General features: G+C 40.0%; 1 protein-coding gene across 3 annotated transcripts in view; it reads left to right on the top strand.

Annotated features, from left to right (window-relative positions):
* The window catches only part of LOC101470427 (gamma-aminobutyric acid receptor subunit pi), a 74,826-nt gene that overhangs the window by 41,828 nt on the left and 13,055 nt on the right, over window positions 1–19,943 (top strand). For all 3 annotated transcript variants that reach the window (XM_004554557.4, XM_012920009.3, XM_076891912.1), the window contains exons 3-6: window positions 4,521–4,633; window positions 10,809–10,876; window positions 14,696–14,913; window positions 16,980–17,062. In XM_004554557.4, the coding sequence (XP_004554614.1) occupies window positions 4,521–4,633; window positions 10,809–10,876; window positions 14,696–14,913; window positions 16,980–17,062 (482 nt within the window). The remainder of the gene's footprint in view (window positions 1–4,520; window positions 4,634–10,808; window positions 10,877–14,695; window positions 14,914–16,979; window positions 17,063–19,943) is intronic.

The following is a 19,943-nucleotide window of genomic DNA, read 5'->3' as shown; positions in this document are numbered from 1 at the left end:
GAGCGATGTTTGCTTGTTTGTTGGTGTGCGCACACATGCATCTGTGTGTGTGGTTGGTACTGCAACACACAGGCTCCTGTTTATATGATAATGCTGCCTTGTACATAAAAACACAAAGATTATTTGTAACCATTACTGGCCTTGGTCATTCCTGAAGCATTCTAAAGATCTACCTTTGTTTTTTTTCCACTGTCAGGGCTCAGTGGATAGCGACTGTTTGGCAGGCTGGAGACCTTAGGTCTCATCCCCGCCTGCAGATGAAGGTTTTAGACAGCCAAAAGTTAGAGTCTGGGGATTTATAGAGATGGATGGAGTGAAAGGAGCTGAGAGCTCTTAGCACACGTTCTGGTCAAAGAAGCTGCGTTTCATTCTTAGACTGTAAAACCCTGACGAACATCAAAGCTGGATAGCTCTGTCACTATCAGTAAGTGCAGTGCTATGGGACTCAGTATAATATATAATATAAAGGACTAGAAGTCTTATATTTTTTGTGTTTGGTGCATTTTTTAAACAATACAATTTTAAAAGATTTTCTTTAACAAACACACACAGACACACTTGAGTAGATGAAAAGCCATTTGTAAAGATAACGAGGGACACACTGGGTGATACAGACTGATAATGCTGCATGCCAAAGGCAGAGTGCTGTCTCTACTGTCAGTGACGTGGCTTTCTCATGCAAGGATGTTTTAAGCTGAAACAACAGGGTACACGTCACAAGAGTGAGACATTATGCAGCATAGCAACAGTGTGCTGGGAGCGAGTTACCTCGCTGTCTAAGCTGATTTGACACAGTCAGGTGAAGCAAGTTCTAAGTTTTCTGGGGAAGACTTTTTCTTGGCTATACAACAGTTGTAGCAAACCATCTTGCTCTTAAGCCATAAGGTGGACTCTAGTAAAAAAACAAAAACAAAAACAAACTATTCTCTCAAAGGGGAAAAGGGTGATGACAAACAGTTTCTTTAGATAAGGATCTGGACACAGAGACAGGACACACTGTCACAAAATAGTAAGTTACTCTATCTTTGTGAGACAGTGATGAGCTGTGCTGTTGGTCTACGACATTGGTCCAGATTAAATTATTCCTACAAACAATGAATGGATTAGACATATGTACGAAGGAGGATTAGGGCCACTGAAAAAAAAACGTGGGCACGTCTTTTTTTTTTCTTCTTTTCCAGAATTCTGAGAAAAAAGTCAGAATTCTGACTTTTTCAACAGAATTATTTTTTCTCAGAATTCTGACTTTAATCTCAGAATTTTGAGAAAAAAGTCAGAATTCTGACTTTAATTTCAGAATTCTGATTTTTTTCATCAGAATAATTTTTTCTTAGATTTCTGAGATTAATTTCATCAGAATTATATTTTCTCAGAATTCTGACATTTTTCTCAGAATTCTGGAAAAGAAGAAGAAGAAAAAAAAAGACGTGCCCACGTTTTTTTCCCCCAGTGGCCCTAATCCTCTTCCGTACATATGATTACACCCTGACTTTTATTTTTATATTTATTTGCAATTTGTGTAGTGGAATTCTTTGAGGTCAAGCAAGGCAAGCACTGATCGTTCCAGTGAAATCTAAAAATAAATGTCAATTTAAACCCAAGTGAAGCAATCTCTCCTTGTACACATCAATTAGCATTCTGTCCCATAATCTTCTTGCATTGCCTGTTTGAGCCTTCCTTTAAATTACTGCCATCTTGTCGCCATAGCCGGCTTTTGTCTATGGAAGCAGGCTTGATTCTGCTTGGCTACCATGTGGTGGCCACATGGTTGCCACCACATGCTATTGTATTTGTACATAGATACGGTCCTGCTAAAAATATTTCTTAATATTTTAATATTTTAATAATTCTTGCATTGAATAACTCAAAGTCAAGATTTGGATGATTTGCAGTTCAAAGTAACCCTTATTTATCTTATACTAGGTCTTGAGGAAGCACTTTAATTCAGCTTCTGTCTGAAACAAGCTATTTTAGCCTCTTTCACCCTTCCTTAAGTTAATATTCTCCTGATTGGTTGCCCCTTGCAAACAGAAGATCTTCCGCTCTCACAGCCAGAGCTGTGTGTCTGAGATAACCACATTAGGGCTATCAGCCCTCAATAATGTCAAAGACAGCCAAGAGGAGAAATAACAGATAGAAATTGAGTGGTTTCGAGCAGTCTGAGTCTGAGCTTTTGCCTCACTGGAATTACTTGTACATAGATTGTACATACTTGTACATAGACTGATTTTTTTTTTTTTTTTTACCATTTTAGTGGTTCACAGTATATACAACAGGGAAAACACAATTAACCTAAAGCTACCACTTATTGCATTTCTCATTCATTCACATAAAATATACCATATTACCTCAGATTCTGTCCTTCACTTAACATCAGCTACCAAAGGTAGCCGACTTGTTATAATTTCCTCCCTGTAATTAATTGTACCCTGTTAAAGATACTGGATTATGCTGTTTATACAAACTCAACCTCTTGCATTTCTCATAAATTAAAACCTTCAAGTTTTTTTCGTGGATACAAACCCTGCTTAATGCAACTTTTAGATGAAACATTGACCATATTTGTTGTGGAAAACAACAAACACGGTAAATGTTTTAAATGGCTGTTTTATTATTTGAACAATTGTTAAAGAGGTGGATTTGAGGCAGAAAAGAGATAACAGTTAATCACATTATTACTTGCACCTGGTTAATGTATGTAAACACATCATTTTAGCAGCAGGGGCTAATAACTTTAGAGACGAGGCACTACTGAACAGCCCTTCAGTTGTGGTTTTATGTAAAAGTTTTAACAAATATTTAATGGTTTTCCAGAAATTGGATACAGATAATTAAGCCCACAAGAGGATTAATCTCTCCACTGCCTCCATGACTTTTCATCATTATGGTTCAGAGTGTATGGAAGTATTGGATGAATTGCTTAAGGTCTGCATATTCCCCACAGGCTTTCATCTGGCCAAAATACCATTTTCAATTTAGCCTGACTGAATACATGCAAAAATGACACTGACATCAACTGCGGCTGGACTTTTGTGTTGAATGCAGATTTGGTGTGCTAGCATGAGCCGTGTTAAATTGCCCTTTGATAACAAGTTAAAACGATAATAAAGGCTTTTAACTCATGGTGCTGTCTCACAGACATCTCATTCTTTTATCGCATGAAATACAATGATTAAGTCTCCTTACGCCTTACTTACAAGTAAACTAAGCTATAGTAGGTTTCATGTAGCGCTGCACTGCAAACAAGTTACACACATCTTGAGATGTTTTGATGATTTATATTCAAACCAATTCACAAACCTTATCAGAGGAGGGCTACAAGGTGGTGTACAGTACACCTGGTGCTGGGAGTGTAGTGTCAAGATGGGCATCTGGTGTGAAATGTTTGTCAAATATGTCTAAGAATGAAATGTCCACACTGGATCAGCGGGAGCTGGGCTACTTTTGAAAGGTTCATGGATGCAGTAAAAGAGGATATGCGGAGTGCTGACAGAAGAGATGCAAGGGACAGGGCAGATGATCCGCTGTGGCGACCTCTAAAGTGAGCAACCAAAAGAAGATTAAACAAAGATTTAAACAAAGACACCACATAAACTGTGCCCAAAAGGGTTAGATATTGCTGGAAAAGCACACTTCTTTTTAGGGGTCTGAATAGTATGGGACCAGTTTCACTGCAAACACGGATCATTTTGATCCTAGTTTACTAAATTGTTTAGAGTAAGAATACCAAGGTATAAGGATTTATTTACACTGTATTTTTAATACAGTGCCTCATGAATGTGCTGATAGTGTAAGAAATGGAGCTCATTTTGCTTCACTATTGTATCGCTTCTTGTCACACGTTTGACTACCGCAGCGCACAAGTGACAGAGGGAACTCTGAAATGCTGCCAGGGCATGGAGATGAACGTTTTCTGCCTCTGCACATGGTCTGATCTGTCTTGCTTCAGTCCCGCTTACATCATTGCACGTGCCCTGGGGCTTTCTCTCTACAGAGCAGGCGTTCTGTATTTAGAGCCTGATTTATACACAAACACACATACCACTAGGGAAAGCGCAATGAGTGCCCCCCGCATCCCCCATCCCTGCTGCCACAATTGCCAGCAATATAATCATCTTCCCACACTTCACTGTGCGTTTAAGGATAGCATAAAAAAAGAAAGGGAAAAAAACAACAACCTATGAAAGCAAATAGTAATTTCAAATTCGTAGGTGGATGGAAAAGCAGATATGGCTGGTTTAACATTTTCTTGACCCATTCAATTTAAAGAATTTTTTGTTTGTTTATTCATTTCTTGCATTTTTTTTAAACTTCCAAATCTCCATTTAAATCTTCTTTCTTTTACTCCCTCCCTGCATGGCTGGTAAGACTTGCTGTGGAACTCAATCGATACCCTGCAGACTCTGTGAACGCCAAAGAAGAATCCATCTGGTAAATGCACAACGGGAAGAGAAACGAAAAATAACTCTTATTTCTGCTTTTTTTTCCCTCTCCCCCCCTCTGTCTGTCTTTGTTCTCAGGTTGTTAGAGAGCTCGTTGCTCAACGCAGAAGTGAAGGAAGGAGAGATTCTGCCTCCTACCATCCAGAGGCTGATGAAAGGATACAACAAGTACCTCAGGCCTTTCTTTGACAGTAAGGGAACTGCAGACACAGGCAGCCATGGAAATGACAGAACACCCAGGGGAAATCTGCGTTTGACAGAGAACGAGATGGGTTCATAATGCAATTTTGTGCTTGCGTGTCCCATCTCAGATAATATATGCTGACATACATACATTAAAATTTACGCCAGTTTAATTTAGCTTTGAAATTGGTGTACTCCATTACTTTCTGCGTACAGGCATGGAGGTTTAACCATGTTATGAAGCCCTGAACGCGCATACACAAGACTTACTTTAACACATACAATACATGGTCTTATTTAGATTCCAGTTTCCACCAGGTGACCAATTTGTTTGCAATAGAGGAACAAAGTCTGCCACAATGTGTGCTTTCAGAAGAAGAACAATGTTATGTCATTCCCCGCAAATCCCTCGCTACAGTTATTGTTCTGAGCTCCGGGAATCCATCACAATGTGATTATGGTTTGTTTACTCGCTGTTTGATCTGTAATAACACCTTGGACTTTACCAAGGCGAATGCTATTCAGCGTAATCACCAGTCCTCCCGCCTGGAAGCACAAGCTTGGCACACGGTAATGGTAAAAGCGCTAGCAAAGAGACATATTCACACACCCACACGCGCATATGCCTTTGCATTTCAGGCACTGCTGGAACCTCCATTAATTTTATTCATTCTTTTACATTTGCATTTTCTTTGCCACAAAAACAGTTAAATTTGGTTAAACTTTGCAATGATTCACTTCTCATCTGGGCCAGATAACCTCAAGCACAGCCAGCAGGTCTGCACAATGCCGTCTGAGCGCTCATTTTTGGCGTTTGAAGTGGATTGCCTCCTTACTCAAAAACTAATAATCATCATTTCTAGCACATAAACACCCTTAAAGGAATAACTGAGCATTTTGGATAATCACTTTCTTGCCTGGATTTAAAGGAGAGCCACACTCTCACACTCTGTTCCTTTAATACTAAACTCCACAAGAAACACTTTTATACAGTAGATTTACATGCATCTCATTGGCACATACAGTATCTGCAGTATGACACCAGACTCATTTGTGTGTCTCTGAGGAAAAAAAAAGACTGATAAGTAAAAGGGAAGGAGAATAGAAAGATGAAACACGGGAGAGCAGCAAAGTTACCCTGTCTTTGATGGTGAATCAGGAAGAATTAATTCCCTCAAGGAGGTTCACACTCGACAGACTGCAGCTGGTGGATAGAAGTGGGGGTCTTTAGCATTTTTAAATATGCTGTCCTCCAATAACCTTACATTATATAACACAATGTTTTATTATGCAACACTATATATATGCCTGTGTCCTCAAAATACCCTTTTATGTCATCACACTCAGACACAATCTAGAAAAAGGTCAGAGAGAGAAATTTTTTAGCCCCACTTTTGCGTTCCACAACAGTTCAATATAAAGCAGAGATGGTGTGACACGTTACTTATTTTTGAAGGCAGCTCTCAAGCAGTAGCAAGCTGCCGGTTCTGAGCGCAGCTGCTCCCGCCTTGCCTGGCTATGACGGATGAAGCTGTGGTCGATTATTTAGTTATCGTTTCAAGTTCAGCTGCTGTTGTCGTATGATAGCTACTGCTTGAAGTTAGGGTGCTTCCAAGACAGATGTGCTGCTAGTACAGCATAAAAATTAAGGAATACAGACCATTTTAATACAATTCTTAGTCAGCACCAATACACACACAATAACTTACAATTGCAGAAAAAAGTTCATGATTTTATATATTTATCTATAACCCTAATCAGTTAAATGGTTTCAAGGGAAAAAAAGCTATCCAAAACATATGCGCATATGTATACAGGGAGTGCAGAATTATTAGGCAAGTTGTATTTTTGAGGAATAATTTTATTATTGAACAACAACCATGTTCTCAATGAAGCCAAAAAACTCATTAATATCAAAGCTGAATGTTTTTGGAAGTAGTTTTTAGTTTGTTTTTAGTTTTAGCTATTTTAGGGGGATATCTGTGTGTGCAGGTGACTATTACTGTGCATAATTATTAGGCGACTTAACAAAAAACAAATATATACCCATTTCAATTATTTATTTTTACCAGTGAAACCAATATAACATCTCCACATTCACAAATATACATTTCTAACATTCAAAAACAAAACAAAAACAAATCAGCGACCAATATAGCCACCTTTCTTTGCAAGGACACTCAAAAGCCTGCCATCCATGGATTCTGTCAGTGTTTTGATCTGTTCACCATCAACATTGCGTGCAGCAGCAACCACAGCCTCCCAGACACTGTTCAGAGAGGTGTACTGTTTTCCCTCCTTGTAAATCTCACATTTGATGATGGACCACAGGTTCTCAATGGGGTTCAGATCAGGTGAACGAGGAGGCCATGTCATTAGTTTTTCTTCTTTTATACCCTTTCTTGCCAGCCACGCTGTGGAGTACTTGGACGCGTGTGATGGAGCATTGTCCTGCATGAAAATCATGTTTTTCTTGAAGGATGCAGACTTCTTCCTGTACCACTGCTTGAAGAAGGTGTCTTCCAGAAACTGGCAGTAGGACTGGGAGTTGAGCTTGACTCCATCCTCAACCCGAAAAGGCCCCACAAGCTCATCTTTGATGATACCAGTCCAAACCAGTACTCCACCTCCACCTTGCTGGCGTCTGAGTCGGACTGGAGCTCTCTGCCCTTTACCAATCCAGCCACGGGCCCATCCATCTGGCCCATCAAGACTCACTCTCATTTCATCAGTCCATAAAACTTTAGAAAAACCAGTCTTGAGATATTTCTTGGCCCAGTCTTGACGTTTCAGCTTGTGTGTCTTGTTCAGTGGTGGTCGTCTTTCAGCCTTTCTTACCTTGGCCATGTCTCTGAGTATTGCACACCTTGTGCTTTTGGGCACTCCAGTGATGTTGCAGCTCTGAAATATGGCCAAACTGGTGGCAAGTGGCATCTTGGCAGCTGCACGCTTGACTTTTCTCAGTTCATGGGCAGTTATTTTGCGCCTTGGTTTTTCCACACGCTTCTTGCGACCCTGTTGACTATTTTGAATGAAACGCTTGATTGTTCGATGGTCACGTTTCAGAAGCTTTGCAATTTTGAGACTGCTGCATCCCTCTGCAAGATATCTCACTATTTTTGACTTTTCTGTGCCTGTCAAGTCCTTCTTTTGACCCATTTTGCCAAAGGAAAGGACGTTGCCTAATAATTATGCACACCTGATATAGGGTGTTGATGTCATTAGACCACACCCCTTCTCATTACAGAGATGCACATCACCTAATATGCTTAATTGGTAGTAGGCTTTCAAGCCTATACAGCTTGGAGTAAGACAACATGCATGAAGAGGATGATGTGGACAAAATACTCATTTGCCTAATAATTCTGCATTCCCTGTATATATATACATATACACACAGCCACTGCCACTTCGAATACACTTTGTTTTTGCTTTGCAGATCATTGTATTTGAAATTTTGAATGTTTTCCCTTTCCCGTGTTTGTTTTGTTGATATTTTAATAGTTTTAAATTAAAGAAAGGTTATAAGAAAAAATAACTGGCCGTAAGTTAAAAAGTGATTATTCCCCCCCCCCCCCCCGAGGACACTTTCACTAGCCAAACCCAGGTGTGATTACCTGTTGAATCAAGAAAACACTTAAATAGCACCTGTCTGACAAAGTGAAGCAGGCTAAAGGATCTGAACAAAACATGACAGAAACACAGCATGGCACGGTCTTAAGAAACTCAAGGACTGATGAGAAACAGTCCCTCACATCTATCAGTCTGGAAAGGATTACAAAGCCATTTCTAAAGCTTTGGGACTGGCTTTGGGAATCACGTTGAAAGCCATTCTCCACAAAAGGAGAAGACTTGGAACAGGTGAGAATCTTCGCTGGAGTGTGGGCCTCCAAAAAAATGACTCCAGGAATCATTCAGATCTCATAAAAGAACCCTGGGTAGCATTTACAGAACTGCAGGCCTTACTTGTTTCAGTTATGGTAAGTGTTCATCATTCAGAAAAAAGAAAGTGACTCTGCAAAAATGACATCCATGGGAGAGTTCGAAGGCAAAACCACTGCTGACCAAAAATATCCCAACGGATTGGTTGGTCAAGATGTTTTTGGCAAATGTGGCAAAAACATCTCGACCACTCTCAAGACTTTTGGCAAAATATTCTCTTGACTGATGAGACAAAAGATGAACTTGTTAGAAAGCTTGAATCCTGTTACAGCTGTCGTAAAAGTAACTGTAAATGATAGAAACATCAATTCTGCTCTCTACCATAAAATCCCGACAGTAAATGTCCAGCCATCAGTCATGGCCTGAAGGTCAAGCCCATTTGGGCAGGATAATGATTTGAAACACACTAGCAAGTCTATCGTGAATGGCTCAAAAACTTCCAAAACAAAGTTTTTAGAGTGTCCTAGTCAGAGTCTAGCCTTAAATCCATGCTCAAAACCTCTCAAATGTGGTTAAAATGAAATAAGTCTGTGAAGAAGAGTGGGCCAAAATTCCTCTACAGTGACATGAAAGACTCATTGCCAGTTGATAGCAAATGCTTGGTTGCAGTCTTGCTGCCAATAGTGGCACAAGCAGTTACCAGGTTTAGGGGGCATTTAGTTTCTCACATAGGGCCAGATAGGCATGAATAGCATTATTCCCTTATTAAATGAAATCATCTTTTGAAATCTGCGTTTTGTATTTATTTTGGTCGTCTTTGTCAAATGTCTTAGGCTAAAAGTAAAAAAACATCATCAAATCAAATTTGACCTGATAAAATGTGAGCCTTTGATTTTATCTCACAAATAAACATTTCTGGTTAATATTGATCAGGCCTCTAACACATCACCTTAGAATAATTTTAAAGCAATACATTCAAGTTTGGGTTTCCTCACATGAATGGTTTGTGCCAGGCCTCTTGTCCAACTCCTGTTGGATTTAAGTGATTCTGGAGCTTCGAATCTTTGGTCTTCTTTAGCTGTATTTTGGTAGAACATCTTGTGTTCTGTGCACTATTTTCTTGTCGCATTACCCACACTCTCTTAAAACTGAGATCATTTGTTTCCTGACATAATTTGATCTGATTCAAAATGCTTTGCTTCATCAGTGATGGTAGCCTTCTTGCCCTTGAGGCAGCCAAACAGCCCTGAAAAAATTATCCTCCCATCCCCGTGTTTTAGAGATGAGATGCTGTAAGGGTTTGATGATTTAATACAGTGAAATCCATTACAACAAACAGTTGTAGAATGGTCTGCCCAAAAGCTGGCTGGATGTCTGCATGATGACAGCAAACTGCATACAGGTATCACTGGTCTTTTCGGAGATGGTTAGAGATGGTTTTCTAATATTTACAGTTTTTTTTGTTTGCAACAGTATCCACAATTCTTTTTCTGAAGACCTGAGAAATCTATTTTGTTAATGCCATGATCAGTACCTTGAAACTTGATAACCTTGCAAGCTTTTGCCACACTACTGTACCTTTGTATGATAAAGTGTTGCTAAACTGCCTTGGTCATATAAAACAGGTGCCGTGGGACCCTCCTCCACCTGGATTCTGTGTGCCATGTGCGTGAAAATTACAACTGGCACCAAAAACTCTACTTAACATTCTGCTGCAGTGAGGCTCCAGCATTGCCTTTAGATTTGCATCTCTTATGCCATGTTGCTGCTGTAACCCTTTAACATAAAACATAAGAACTTTTTAAATTGTCACATGAAAATAAGATAAGAAGCGTGGCCTTAAATGTGAATGTTTCACAGCCAAAATTGTGAGAACTAAAGCCCAACTGTGGCTACAGCCACACTCCCAGTGGCAGCTGTGTCATCCCAAGGCTGCACTCATAATGAGATCTTCAGTCTGTTTTGGCAGCGGTCAGTGGGAGAGGTGCTAAACTCGGTCCTCTGGTTTTCTTTCTAAATTACTTGTGTCTGTGTAGACACAGCTGAGTGGGCAGTGACACTCACAGCACTCATAACCAGCTGAGGTCAACCTGAATATATAATAATGTGTCATGATACAGCTCAGCCTTTCTCCATGTGCCACAGAAAAAGTTATTTTCAAGCAAAACATAGACTTTAGTTTGTCTGTCAGTCTGCCAGATAGACTATTAACAAAGATTAATGTAGACTAAAAGTGAAGGGAGTAAGCAGTGTGTGAACATAGAGCAGTATGTTTTTGAATGGTTTCTTCTTTTTTTCTAGATGGTCCGGTAACAGTGGGTATGAGTTTGGACATTGCCAGCATTGACACCATTTCAGAGATCAACATGGTAAGAGTATCACACTGAGTTCTGAAATTAAACAATGAAAACATGCACTACCAATCAAAGTTTCTTAATTAATGGTCTTTCCTTTAGTTTCACTACTTTCTACAATGTAGATAAATACTGAAGACATTAAATATATAGAGCAACATATATGGAATTATGTAGCAAAGAAAAAATTGAAAGAAAAGTCTAAATATGTCTTATATTTTAGATTCCTCAAAGTAGCCACCCTTTGCTTTGCTGGCAGCGCTGCAAACCCTTGGCCTTCTCTCAGTAAGCTTCATGATGTAGTCACCTGAAATGGTTTTCACTTCACAGGTGTGTCTTGTCAGGGTTCATTTGTGGAGTTTCTTGCCTTCTTAATGGGCAAGTCAGGTTGGCACAACTAACAGCCCTATTTGACAACTGAATTCTTCTTATGGCAAGAACCAATCAGCTAAGTAAAGAGAAACCACAGTCCATCATTGCTTTAAGAACTAAAGGTCAGTCAGTCCAGAAATTTGCTAAAACTTTGAACGTGTCCCCAAGTGACATATTCAGTCAAAGTCAAAACATCAAGCACTACAACAAAACTGGCTGACACGAAGACTGCCCCAGGAAAGGAAGACCAAGAGTGCTGGAAAATGGACTGGTTCTTATATAGCGCTTTTCTACTCTTCTGAGCACTCAAAATGCTTTACACAACTTGTGCATTCACACAAGCACATTTTTCCTAGGTGCTTTCTAACTGACATTCACACTCCGATGGATGCATCAGAGAGCAATTTGGGGTTAATATCTTGCCCAAGGATATTTGGCATGCAGACTAGGGGAAGCCAGGAATCGAACCACCAACCTTCCAATCAGTAGATGACCTCCTCTACCACCTGAGCTACAGCCACCCCCAAGTCACCTCTGCTTCTGAGGATAAATTCATCCAAGTCACCAGCCTCAGAAATTGCATCTCAGATTAGAGCCATGCAGAGCTCCAGTAGCAGACACATCAACTGTTCAGAGGAGAATCAGGCCTTTATGGTCAAATAACTGCTAAGACACTACGACTAAGGAAAAGCAACAAGCAGAAGAGATTTGTTTGGGCCAAGCAGTACTAGGAATGGATCAGACAAGTGAAAATCTGTGCTTTGGTCTGATGAGTCCAGGTTTTAGATCTTTGGTTCCACCCACAGAAAAGATGATTGGATGGTCTCTACAAGCATGATTTTTTTTTTTTTTTTTTTTTTTTTTTGGCCTGTCCCGTTTGGCTCTTTTGCCATCAGAATTGTTGTCTAAAGGCAAAGAAAGATGCCCAACGGATTTACTTTACCAAACTGACCATCCCAGCCTTGCCGTAATGGTCCATTTGATTCACCTTTTATTGTTTATTTTATTTTCACTTACTGAATACGGGACAGACTCTACAAGCATGATTACCACCGTGAAGCATGCAGGAGGAGGTGTGATGGTGTGGGGTGTTGACACTGTTGGGGATTTATTCAAAACTGAAGGCACAATGAACCAGCATGTCTACCACAGCATCCTGCAGCGACATGCCATCCCATCCTGTTTGCGTTTAGTTGGACCATCATTAATTTTACAACAGGGCAATGACCCCAAACACATCTCCAGGCTGTGTAAGGGCTCTTTGACCACGAAGGAGAGTGATGGTGTGCTGCACCAGATGGCCTGGCCTCCACAGTCACCTGACCTAAACTCAGTCGAGATGGTTTGGGATGAGATGGATTGCAGGGTGAAGGCAAAAGGGTCAACAAGTGCTCAGCATCTCTGGGAACTCCTTCAAGACTGTTGGAAAACCATTTCAGGTGACGACCTCATGAAGCTTATCACAAGAATACCAAGAATGTGCAAAACAGTAATGAAAGCGAAGGGTGGCTATTTTGAAGAATCTAAAATCTAAAATATGTTTTCAGTTTCACACTTTTTTGTTTACTACATAATTCCATATGTGTTCATTTATAGTTTTATAGTTGCCTTCAGTGAGAATCTACAATGTAAATAGTCATGAAAATAAAGAAAAACCATTACCAAACTTTTGACTGGTAGTATCGATACATTTCATGGGTCCCTAACTAATAAACCACAAAGGTTAAAACTGATTAAATGCAACAAGAAACTGTGCAATGCAGGTCAGAACACATCATTTTTCCGAGTTTATTGATCAGTCTGTCTGTATTGTGAAATGTTTGAAAAAGCATCATACCTGTTAGCAGTTATGAAAAGTTTATTGCCTTTTTCCTCACTTCTTTTAACCTGATGTGTACACGTTTTTTTTGGTATGACCACCTTTATTCTTCAAAGCTGTCTGAACTTTCAAGCTTTCTCAAAATTTCTACAAGTAGTCTTCTCCAATAGTTATCCAAGCTTCCTGAACTACATTCAAAGCTTTTCTTTGGATGTCAGCTGCCTTTTATTCTGTTCGTTGTTAAGATGATCCCACACCGCTTCAATAATGTTGAGGTCCAGGATCTCTGGAGGCCAGTCCATGACTGATAGCTTTCCACTGTGTATTTTCTATACAAATATACTGTGCTGCATTGGCCTTGAGTTTGGGATCATCGCACCGCTGAAAAATTAAGCTGTTGCCAATCAGATGCTTTCCAGATGGTATTACATGGTGGATCAAAATCTGATGGTATTTTTCTGCATTTACAATTCCAATAATTTGAAAAGATAGGGTTAAGTAGAGACCCACTCTTGTATCCCTCTTCTAAACTCCTCCATACATATTGATGAAACTTTGAATTTGTATTCATCACTCTATTAGACCTGTTGTCACTTATTTTCAGCTCAGTTCTTGTATAATTGGCATACCTCAGCTTTGTCTCTCATGTTATCCTCCCTAAGAATTGCTTCTTGATGCCACTATTCTGTTAAGATAATTTATTTCGCTTCAGCAAATAGTGTGGTGGAATAACTCTGAGGCCCTGTGTCAGGTCATTGCTGGACCTTTTTTTTTACTGCTTCTTAAGGACACGGCTTTCAGTAAATGAAAAAAGAAGCCAAAACCCAGAAAACAACTTTGAAATACCTTTAGGAAGCCTAGTAAACTATTGCTTAAGACCACTTTAAAAAATTACCAGAAAGTCTAGCTCCTTGGAAGAAAAACTTAAAGAATTTTATGCACTTTATATTTTTGGATTGCATTTTGGAACTTACATATCTGAGGACATGTAAGGTCAACAGACATAGATAATCATCCCCATGCTGGACCTTCAATGAAGCAACTTAAAATTAAAAGTAGGGAAGACAGAATTTAAAACATATTTTCAAGAGTTAATCCATGTTTAAAAGAAAAATCTTTATCAAAAAACTAAGCTACAAAAGTTTCAGTATACTGGAAGTGCATACTCGTTTTGCTCATATGAGATTGGACTTTCTTGACTAAGAGTGGTCGACCAGCCTTAATTAAATAGTGAGTGCAACAATGACTTTCCTTTGGGAATGGTTCATTCCTGCAATGCTTGCTTTGTGAGAAAATTCTGCTTACAGCTAGCATGCAACACATGAAAATGGTTACATTGTCTCACATGATGCAACAGTAAGACTTTGAAAAATAATGTCATGAAGAAAAAAATAAGTTCAGTGTGCTAAAAGAACAGAACAAACTTGAACAGAACTTGCTGATTTGAAGCAATGTTTTGAATTACTGCTGTTTGAGGCACATAAGGGCTTTGGGCTATGTAAAAATTGCAAAAATTGTAAAAATACAACAACACTGAGCTCGGTTTGCAAAAACATGACTTGTCTGTCAGCACATTACTGACATGCTTTGTAAAAACAGTGTATCAGCTCTGCTAATGACCTGTTCGGGCCTCATTACTGCAGGACTACACGGCTACCATATTCCTCCGCCAGCGATGGACTGATGAGCGCTTGGTGTTTGAAGGCAACAAGAGCCTGAGCCTTGACGGGCGGCTAGTTGAGCTCCTCTGGGTCCCAGACACGTTTATTGTTGACTCCAAGAAATCCTTCCTCCATGACATCACTGTGGAGAACAGGCTGATCCGCATCTTCCCCAACGGGACTGTCCTTTACGCACTAAGGTGGGGTAACAAATAAAGATTGTGCGTTGATGGGCTTGTTCTGTTTATTGTTTTCTGCTTTGACAGACAATGAAAAGTAGTCCGGGGAATGGATAGGAACATTGGCTGAGGGAAGAAGCGTGGGTTGAATATGAGATAATGTGATTGCGAAGCAGGGAGTTTTGTCAATTCTATTACTTGTGTATTGGATTGTATGAGTATAGGACCATGTGATTTGGCAATACAAAGAGCTGTGGGCTATCAATGCAACATAAGTCCTGTTAGGATCTGGGAAACAGATATTGTACTGTGTGCAAGGCTTAAGATCTGATGGGATCTTGGCAGGCTTCTCAAATTTGTATTACCTTTGCACTCATAGATACTGAGTCAAGCAGGCAGCTTTTTTAAAACTGTGGTGAGAGGGATTTAAACAGCCTACTGTGTTACTGTCACATGCTGTAACCTCAACTCATCAACAGATTGAGGAGCTGTCCATGATCTGGATTTGACTTCATTGACTCAATTCTTTTGTTTTTTTTAAATTATTCTTCGATATACAGTTTGTGCGGAAAGTATTCAGTGCTTAACTCCTTCCAGATTTGGTCATTTTACAGCCTTATTCCAAAATGGATTGAATGTATTTTTCACCTCACAATTCTACACACAATGCCCCATAATGTCAAAGTGGAAATAAATTCCTTCAAACTCATGCAAATTTATTAAAATAAATAAATAAAACATGTACATAAATATTCACAGCCTTTGCTCAGTACTCTGTTGACCTCTGACAACAATAGCCTCAAGTCTTTTTTCAGTATGACACTACAAGCTTTGAACACTTACTTTTAGGCAGATTCATTCTTCTTTGCAGAACCTTGCAAACAGTGGATGGGGAGTTGGGGAGGTTGTTCAACAGGCGTTCAATTCTAGGCTCTGGCTGGGGCATTCGACAAGATTCACAGAGTGGTCCAGAAGCCATTCCTTTGTTATCTTGGCTGTGTGCTTACGGTCATTGTCCTGTTGGAAGATAAACCCTCATCCCAGTCCGAGGTCCGGAGTGCTCTAAAGCAAGTTGCCATCGAGGATATCTCCGTACATTGCTGCATTCATCTTTCCCTCAACCCTGACTAGTCTCTCAGTTCCTGATGCTGAAAAACATTTCTGCAGCATGATGCTTCCACCATCGTGCTTAAGTGTAGGGATGGTATTGGCTAGGTGATGATCGCTGCCTGGTTTCCTCCAGAAATGATGTTTGGCATTCAGGCCAAAGAGTTCAGTATTGGTTTCAGCAGACCAGAGCATTTTGTTTCTCATGGTCTGAGAGTCCTTCAGGTACCTTTTGCAGACTCCAGGCTGGATTGTGCTCTGAAATGCACTGTCAACCATAGGACCTTATATGGACAGGTGTGTGCCTTTCCAAATCATGTGCAGTCAACTAAATCGACCACTGGTGGGGTATGTGGGTGTTATGTTATAGTAACCTGAGTTAGGTAGTCTCTCTTCACAGTCCATCCGTATATAGTACAGTATTTTAAACGTGAACATGAGTTGTGTTTCTTTTAAAAAAAAAAAAAAAACACGTGTCATCCTTAAGTACAGCGAAATTCAATTTCTTGACTTATTGTTGGGAATAAATAAGAGTTTCTCCAGTCTTCATGGACCTTTGCTTTCGATACAAAGAAGTGCTTACCGTCTACGCTTCAGTGTGGCAGAAAAATGTGGAGGAGGATGGTGCTTCACAGTCAGAGAACACGACTAGTGAGAGTAAAACAAGCCAGAAAAGATAGTCAGGAGAGAAATGACCACCTTGGGGAATTGGAGCTGTGAAAAATGACAGAGTGAAGTGAGAAATATGAGGTGCTGGAGGAAAGGGACAGCTGTGGTAAATGTTTCAGTGCTGTGCCTGGAGGGAATACATGAGAAAGCACTGAGATGATTGTAGCCAAAGGTTAAGCAATTAAAGGAAAAGCTAATTTGAAAAGGATACTGTATGCCACTTTCATGCTTTCAAAGTCTCCAGGAATAACAAATATCATTTGCCGTTGGTAACCTTTTTCATGGACTTAAATAACATTTCTGTTGTCTAGGATTACCACCACTGTGGCTTGCAACATGGACCTGACCAAGTATCCCATGGACAAGCAGACCTGCACGCTACAACTGGAGAGCTGTAAGGCCACTTTATATTTAAAGAAAATCTGATCTTTGCTACCTGAAGCTGTGGCAGAGTTGTTGGTGGGTGGGCATAATTTCAAGTAAATCCGATCAAAACAAAGGATGAAATGGATCACTTTCATGTTCTGCATTGGTTGTGTGTGTGTGTGTGTGTGTTTGTAAAATTGCACGAATGTCACACATCATACATAAACTGGATTTACTTCAGTCTTGATGAAATGTTTCATAAAGGACATAACTGCTGCTGTGAAAAAAAAGAAAAATACAGCTAGTGCCTCGGGTTACAACTGAACCACCTATAAAAACACTGCACAATGAAAGTCAAGAAAATGAAAATTTAAAAAAAATGCAACGAGAGGAAAAACAGCCAGTGGTTGAGGTAGGGAGGATGCTATGGTCTGCAACAATGATTGCCTGAAGGTGCTTTTTATTTGTACGGTAAAAACTCTGCAATATTAGAGCGAAAACCATAACAATGAGATTATCCCTTATGAGCAAGCACTTGTTGAAAGTAGGGAGAAGAAACTCCCTATTAACAAGAAGAAACCCCCAAAGGGTTAGAGCAGTGGTTCTTAACCTTGTTGGAGGTACCGAACCCCACCAGTTTCATATGTGCAGTCACTGAATCCCTCTTTAGTGAAAAATAAAATGTGATTTTTTTTTTCTTTATGCTTTATCCACCATCAGGCCGGGGTCTTTCTGTGTGGAGTTTGCATGTTCTCCCCGTGTCTGCGTGGGTTCCCTCCGGGTACTCCGGCTTGCTCCCACCGTCCAAAGACATGCAGTTTGTGGGGATAGGTTAATTGGATAATCCAAATTGCCACTAGGTGTGAATGTGAGTATGAATGGTTGTCTGTCCTTGTGTGTTAGCCCTGCGACAGACTGGCGACCTGTCCATGGTGTACCCCGCCTCTCGCCCTATGACAGCTGGGATTGGCTCCAGCGCCCCCCGCGACCCTGAAAAGGATAAGCGGTAGCGAATGGATGGATGGATGGATTTTTTTTTCCAAATTCAAGACATAGATATGTTTTTTACTGGTGCACAAAATGAGCCGCGCATGTCAAGGCGGAGGCTCTGCCGAACCCCTGAGACTGACTCACCGAACCCCTAGGGTTTGATCGAACCCAGGTTAAGAACCACTGGGTTAGAGGATTAGAACTGTCCAAACTAGTCTTATTGTTACGATGTCAGATACAGTGCTCCCGTAAATGCCGCTGCTTTTTTCATGGTGCTCTTTCGTAAAGATACACCAAAATAAATTACTAAATTTTTGTGCAAATTCAACACGGAAGATCTGTAATCACTCATTTTGCTGCTTTCTTAGATATTCAGCTGCTAATCTGTTCTTTACATCACTACCACTCAAAACACTCAAACTCAAAACTGACATCATTACACTAGTCCAGTTTCTTTGAGCCAGTCAGCCTCTACTCCATGTGGTTTAAATTTCACTGCTTTACCATCATTCTCCCTTTCAGACTCGTTCATGCACCTCAGGTCCATCTAAGCCTTCATCTTCATCTTGACCATCACCAATGTCTAGACCCTGAGGGATACAACCTTAAATTTTGTCACTGCTGGGATCCCATTCTGGCATGATGGCATCGTCGGAGTCTAATCATGTTTTGCTTTAGGCACCTAAGTGCTTGGTTATATTAGGAAAAGGCTTGTGGCTTGGGTTGATATACAGCCATATTTCAACAACATCAGTTGCACTTTGTGGGCTAGGGTTTGGTCAAATGTACCATAAGAGAATGGTAAGAAAAATAGTAATAATAGGTGACATGAAAATAAAAATAACCCTCACCCAGCTGTTGTTTAAGACCTACTTTTGGCTACTCATTGGCAGATTTGTACACCAGATGCCTTTCCTTATTGGTATAGTGACTTAGACAAGTAAAACCTTTCTGGTTCAACCCAGAGAGGAGAGGCATACAGTATAATCCAAGCCAGTGGTAACATTGCTGTAAGTGCATGAAGTCTATTACAGCTAACAACATTACAAATACTTTACTTGTGGTTGAAACATACTAAAGTTAGCAGAAGCATTGTAATGAGCAAAAATGGCAGACTGGGGCAGCTGTGCATTCTTTGTTTGAAAAGATAGCAATGGAAAAATATTTTCCATGGTGACATCAGTAATGTAAGAAAAGCCTGGACAGCTAAGACAGTATTTCATAGAGGAGCACTGTTTTAATAGGGGTCCATGTCCACATAAAGCACTTTTTGCACTGGAAATGCCTGTCACCTCATTTTTATAGCACTTCTCTTAAGCTCTCATTGTTGCTAGGTTACAAAATCCTTCTTTCTAAAAGTTTTCTTTTTCCACCATGAATTACTCTGTTGATATTGTAATTCGTGCCCTCCTTTTCAGCACTGTCAACGCTCAGCTTGATATGATTTGTATAGAAAATCTATGCCATCTTTGCACACAGACCCTAACGTACTTAAAAGAGCTAAAAGAAAGCAAAAATTACAAAAACATGGCATGACAACAGTTTGGTAGACAGATCCACATACTATCAGGGTTTCTCATTTAATTCATTTTTTGCACACTGTATTGTGCTATGAACTAAATGTTAAATGGAAAAATCATTTTCTGCATTTGTCTACCCTTAATAATGAAAAAGTAAAAACATCCCATTTCTTTACAGCATTTCCAATTCAGAATCTCAGGGCGGGGCTGGATACAGTCCCAACTATGGTTAGCTCTTAATCAGTGTTCCCTCTAATTTTTCATGTGTCTGAGCAAACACACAAACTCCCTGAGCAGTCCCTTGGATCACTGTGAGCAACAGCAGACGTGTGCACTGTGGTCACGCTAGCATCGACTCCATCCAAGTCACATGGTTTATTAAAATAATCAAATTAAAGC

Source organism: Maylandia zebra, linkage group LG13 (assembly GCF_041146795.1).
Source record: "Maylandia zebra isolate NMK-2024a linkage group LG13, Mzebra_GT3a, whole genome shotgun sequence".
Classification (NCBI taxonomy): Eukaryota; Metazoa; Chordata; class Actinopteri; order Cichliformes; family Cichlidae; genus Maylandia; species Maylandia zebra.
This window is presented reverse-complemented; position numbering and strand designations above follow the sequence as displayed.